This window comes from Somniosus microcephalus, chromosome 34 (assembly GCF_052327205.1).
Source record: "Somniosus microcephalus isolate GS21.2 chromosome 34, FLI_Smic_1.0, whole genome shotgun sequence".
Lineage (NCBI taxonomy): Eukaryota > Metazoa > Chordata > Chondrichthyes > Squaliformes > Somniosidae > Somniosus > Somniosus microcephalus.
Window position 1 is genome coordinate 3,460,292 of NC_141020.1, and position 6,000 is coordinate 3,466,291.

A 6,000-nucleotide genomic window follows, 5' to 3' on the forward strand; every position below is an offset into this window, starting at 1 on the left:
ATGGCATTACAAAGGAAACAATATTTCAGCCTAATGGCATGTCAGTAATAATGTACTTATGTTCTATCCATCTATCTATATTTAAAATTTACATCTACATTTTTTATTTTAAATTCCCATGTCCACATTTATAATGGACACCTGTTTTTTTCCAGTTCTGACGAAGGGTTTCGACCTGAAACATTAACTCTGTTTCTCTCTCCACGGATGTTGCCTGGCCTGCTGAGTTTTTCCAGCGTTTTCTGTTGTTATTTTTTTATAATGGACACAGTGTGGCGGATCGCCGCCTAAACGGGCGCAATCCACTTTTCCGTCCGTGGACAATAAATCGGGCACCTTGCCTTTAAGAAGCATGCTGCCTTTAAAGCATGACAAAGGAGCGGGCGTCGCCCTCAGTGTGTACTCAAAAGCGCGGGTGTCGCCCTCAGTCTGTTTTCGGGTTTAGCAGAGAGAGGAGCTGAGGCAGCCATCTCTCAAGAGAATGTAATAAAAGCCATGTGTTCCTCAGATCGGTTCGGCCTCCATTCGTGTTCCGCGGCAGCCGCAACAACAGCCTATTTAAACTTGTCACCCTGAAATTATACACTTCCACCAGTGGAGGCACTGAAGCACCACCATTGACTGGAGGGTGCAATTTCACTGTTAAATACAGAAGCAATTTCTAGTACAGGAAACTCTCGATTTACCGGCACCTCAATAACCGGAAATCTCTGTTAACCGGCAAAATTCAGGAGTAGGTTCAGGTAAGTTTTACTTCATATTAGTGGCAGTTCCTGGATCTGTGGCCCTGTAACTGGGGCTCCTACACTTAACAGGGACGCTTGGTCTGTGGCCGGAGTTCCTGCACATGTTGCTAAGCAACAGGGAAGCCTGGATTTGTTGCTGTGTACGGAGCCCTCATACCTTTTAACTATACCTCTCTGTAATCCGGACTTTTTGATAAACCGGCACCACGCCGGTCCCGGATACCAAAGAGTTTCCTGTATAAATGTGGACATAGTAATTTATAATGGAAATTATAGTCAAAATTTGTGACTTTAAAATGGGCCAGAATTATGTCTGTGTGCCCTGGTTCAATTATCCACCACCCTCTATCCCTGCTTCATTTGAGGACAACATTTGGTCCTGACTCCTCATGCGCAACGCCACTGGAGATAGACTAGGTTAAAATAAAAGTATGTGTGGAAGACAGCACTACACACGGGAGCAGTGGGGTTTGTGCACACGGGAGCACTCCGAGGTATGGTGGGGTTTGTGCCCCGGATTCCCCATGTGCCGAGTTCCCAATGCCAACTGTGTTACTAAAAGGAAGCCATGAACCGCTCCTCTGAGAGAGGGGTAAAATCTGAGGATGAGTCACCCTGAGGCCACACTCCTAATGGTAGATTATGCAGTGCTACTGGTGCAGGATCAGAGCTGGTCCTGGAGTAATGGCAAAGGAATGAAATCAAATATAAGTTTCTTTAAAAATATCTTTTAGAACAATATTTAAAATTCTAACTGCTTTGACCAAAATCATTTTCTTAAGACTCTACCTCAGGAAGTACAGACATAATTGTATATTATTGGTTAGACCACACTTAGAATACTGTGGTCTCCGTATTACAAAAGGATATAGAAACACTGGCGAAAGTGCAAAAAAGATTTCCAAGAATGATACCAGAACTCAGAGGGTACAACTGTCAGAATGGGGCTCTTTTCTCTATTTGGATTCTGAACTATGAGTGTTTTGCATTTTTTCCAGTTGCTGGCAGTGGCTTGCTAATGTCACCCAATGTTTTCCGTGCGTTTCTGCCTTTATAAAGACAATTCACAAAGGTTTTTTTGTAAAAAAATGAATTGGCTGTTTTTGTTTCAAATTGAATCCAATATAATGTAAAACGATGACAGTTTTGCTTTAATATTTAAAGTATTATTGATCTCCCTAATATATTCTATTATTACAAAACAAATCCTTAAACCAAACCAGAACTGACTATTTTTGACAAAACTCTTGTGTATGCTCCCAGGTTGAGTGCTTTTTTTTCCAAAATAGTTCGGTCACGTATACCGTGGATTACAAACCGCTCGAAGCAGCTTTTGTTGGGACTCTTAAGCCAGGCTTACTGGAATCATCTGTTCAGTGCTAACCTGGAATGCTTGCTGTGGAGAATGCCTTGTGGAGAGACGCCTTCTTTTCTGCAGACCTCCACATTTCCCTTCACCTTTACTTGCGCCTTTCTCGGGAGTATTTCTTTGCGGGAGAGGGCTAATACCTATAACAGGTTGATAGGAGAAACAGCAATATTTTAGTTCTTTTTTTGTTGTTGCCGTTTCAACAATTTATGGATGAAATATGTATTTAAATTATAAACCAGCGCAGACTAGTTGGGCCAAATGGCCTGTTTCTGTGCTTATATTCTATGTAATATTAAGCCATTTCCTGTGTCAAAAAAGCCCTTTATCAAAAGTGGGCAGGAGGGTAAGCTCAATTGTCAAACAAGACACATCAGGGCTGATTTCTTCCCCTCACTCCAGCGTAAGTCGGGCAGTGTGCTTTTCATTTTGTCGGAAACAGAGTCCAAACGACCTCCAGTCTTGTAGTGCCGCCCTCTGCACAGAAGAAACCAAAAATTAAACTTGCCCGAGGTCTCAGGAGATTGCTAGCTGCCTTGTGCAGATCTTTCAATCTGAAGTGGTAGCCCCGCAACCTCTAACGCCATGGGTGGTCTTCAGAGAGCAGGCATCTGTCTGGCAGAAACCCCGGAAAATGGCATGGGAGGGTGTTAGCACTTCACTTCATTTTAATTTAATTAAATGCTCCCGTCGGTTACAAGCAAGAGTTTCCCAACCAGGATATGTGCGTCATGTTACAAGTCTTACTTCCTCTGCCCCAGGAACTGGCAGATACAGGGGGAAAATGGGCGCCTACATTCAATAATGATCTCGTACATAAAAGAATGGCCACATGGATGAGGTACCACCAGGCAACTGCCACTTGAGGAACTGAACCCCAACCTTTAGAAGAGGAGAGAGAAATGGAGGCAAACAAAAAAGGTATGTACTGTGAAAGAGTTAACATCGCAAATTATATTTAAGCATTATCCATATGCACAGATTTAGTTTTATTCATTAAGTGCAGGGAACATTAGGTTACAAAAGGACTTTCACACAGCATCTAGCAGCAGTACTACAAACTATGTCACAAAATCTGTGTTGGTTGCTTGTATAATAAAACACACAGGTAGGACGGGCAACCTTTTCAGCACCAGCATTCTGATAATAGAACAAATGAAAAAACACCAGACTTGCAGGAACGTTGCCTTACCTGTGCTAACAAACCACTTGTACATTGCGGGTAACAGTCTCTATTACCTACCATGCTAGTTTTTGATTTCAGCCTTACTATTATGGAGAGCCACTGAGTGGAAGCACGAGGGGAGGGAGGGGTAAGTCATTCAAGCTGCGTTCATGCATCTCCTACAGACACTGGGAATGAATTAAACACCTTCACTTTAGAATAGTGCCTGGCTTAGCAAGGCTAAATGAGAGCAAAAATAAAACACAAAGTAGAGTGAGAAGTCATTTACAGTGGTACCCAGAGAATTGTTTATTCTAAGTAGTGGGTATAACTGTCTGTTTACCATGCGCTGGGTCAGCTTGGATGGCTAGTGAAAGGGCAGACTGCTATTTTTGGCAAGGATCCACGCAAGATAAACGTGGAGCATACATTTACAATGTTAAACTTTCCACAGGAGTTGTCCGATCTCCCGCCATAATTTCAGCAGAAACCCTGGAGGAACGGCATCAATTTCCGTTTCTGCCATTTCTCAGGGGTTTCTGCCAAGACTGTGGAGGGAGATCGGAAAATCCCTGTGGAAAGTCCAGGTGCATATTCCCCCCCGTATTCTTGTCTGTTCTTCTGGAAGAACTGCCTTGTGGTAAGGTACAGTTACAGGGGTGGGTGCTGGCAGCCCTCTGGTATTATTCTTTATGTGTAAGGCTAGACAATAAGGGGGAAAAATTCAGTTGGGTGCGCCTCCCATTAGCGCCTTAAGAGGGTGCCAAGTGGGGCGCAAAGCAACTAGCGCCCGGGCGCGGCAATGTTTGTGCCGCTCGCGAAATTAACTAGACATTTTGCGGCGGCGCTAAACACTACCGCCACGATCTCCTGCGCCGGTAGATTGTGACATCATTCGAGTGCGCAACACCCCGGACCGGATATTGAGTGGCGCCCCCTGCCTTACCGCCTGCCGCTAGCGTTATGCTGTCAGAAAGGGACTAGGGGAGCGCTATTTAAAGGCGACCACTTCCTGCCTTCTTTTGTCGGTGACATTTTTGCACCACGCATTCTGAGAGAGAGAGAGACTTCTGGAGAGATTCAACGCTGTGTGAAGGAGTTTTGGGTACTGAGCAGCACTTTGCAGGTTCATTTTGATTTGCCCTTCCTTGCTTCGCCAGCGCTCTGAGGTAGTGCCTCGCTCCTTGGCCTTTGCGTCTTAAGACAGGTGTGTAGCGCCTGATTTAGCGCTCCAATCACCTCCAGGGGCGATAAAAGCCAAGTTTGCTGTCGGAGGTGATAATTAGCACCAGGCGTTAAACGTTGTGCACCGCCAGTAATGGCGCCCCAAATGGGGCGATACCGAATTTTTCCCCCTAAATGTTATCGGGCTATTCAGCTGTGGAGGGAATCACAGGCAATATCTGATCCGTTTTACATCCAGCATTCACACATTCTTACTTTCCAGCAGGATTCATTAAATGGAGGATTTTCCATTTCCTAGCCCAGGGATGCTGAGAGAGTGTCGTGGCCACTGCTGCTCCGGCTAACTTAGCACAAACAGGATATCGAGTGTGGACCTTCTGATCTGCCTGGTCCAATAGTCCATTAGGCAGTTCCTTTACCAAAGAGGCCATCAGAGAACTCAACTCGTTAATTTTAATTAGATCTATTACCTATCAGAATTTTAAAAGTTTTGCATTAGTAATTTTAGTTGGGGATTTACTTTGAACCAGAATGAAAACAAACTTATCCCAGAAGCAAAATAGTTACAATAGTACTGCTGCACTTAAAGAAAACGCATGCACATTCAAGTACCTAGCAACATGGGTGGAGAATCTGTATCCGTGGAGTCACTGGGAATCTTTGGGGAGTCACGTCCCTTATCTACAGTATACAGGGATAGATCTAAATTGTCAGCAAATGGATCGCCAGGAATTTCTGAAGCCTCCAGGTTAGAATCAAGTTCTATACATGTTATTCCTGCATAAATAATATCATCAGGGTCTGGGATGAATTCTTGTCTCTGGGTATTACTTGCAATGGGCAACTCACTGTCTGATAGCAAAGGCAGATGCATGTCGGTTTGGAGGGAGCTTTCATCGGTGAAGCTGTAGCAATCCATAGCTCCTGATTTGGCAACAAAGTCTCTGCAGAATTAAACAGCAGGCAACTAATTTTCACAGCATGAACCTGACCAAAAGCATCTTCTTCTTTGCTCTCTGTGTATTTCTGCAGCTTTAATAAAATGCAAATATAAAAGAGGAGTTTAGAGATAGATTTAATGTCCAGAAATTTGGTAGGTCAATTATACACAATTCATTTTCCCTGTACATCCCTCTTTCCTTATTATGTATTTAACTTTTTCTACCCAGGTCCCTCCAGGCCACACATATTTCTCCAGTTGAAACAAGCTAACAACATGGTTTAAAATGCCTGCCAGTAGTTGCATCAGGGGCTGACTCACCCTCTGATTTCCTTTCTTGTGCCCAAGCGGAGAATGGCCTTGCTTCTGCTCTGCACCTCCCCTTTACAGGCAGGCCAAGTGAAATTGGGAACTGACTGGGTGAAGAATTGCAGTGGTAAACTCACACCCTCCCACTGTGTGGGCACAGCCCTAAACCATCAAAGTTATCTAATACTAAGACCCTTCCATCATCCACCTTGATGTAGAGAATCTACAATTGCAATGGTCTGTGATTTCAAATTATTGTAACCAAGTATCCTTTTCACTTAGTGTT

The 6,000-nt window shown here is 44.0% G+C and overlaps 1 protein-coding gene across 1 annotated transcript in view; it reads right to left on the reverse strand.

Moving 5' to 3' along the window:
* LOC147096648 (zinc finger protein 541-like) overlaps positions 1 to 5,492 on the reverse strand; it is a 61,831-nt gene extending 56,339 nt beyond the window's left edge. Inside the window, exons 1-2 of the mRNA XM_085973196.1 lie at positions 5,078 to 5,492; positions 2,131 to 2,255 (exon numbers count right to left, since the gene is read on the reverse strand). Coding sequence (XP_085829322.1) covers positions 2,131 to 2,255; positions 5,078 to 5,384 — 432 coding nt within the window. The 5' untranslated portion in view covers positions 5,385 to 5,492. The remainder of the gene's footprint in view (positions 1 to 2,130; positions 2,256 to 5,077) is intronic.
* Positions 5,493 to 6,000: the final 508 nt, after the last annotated feature.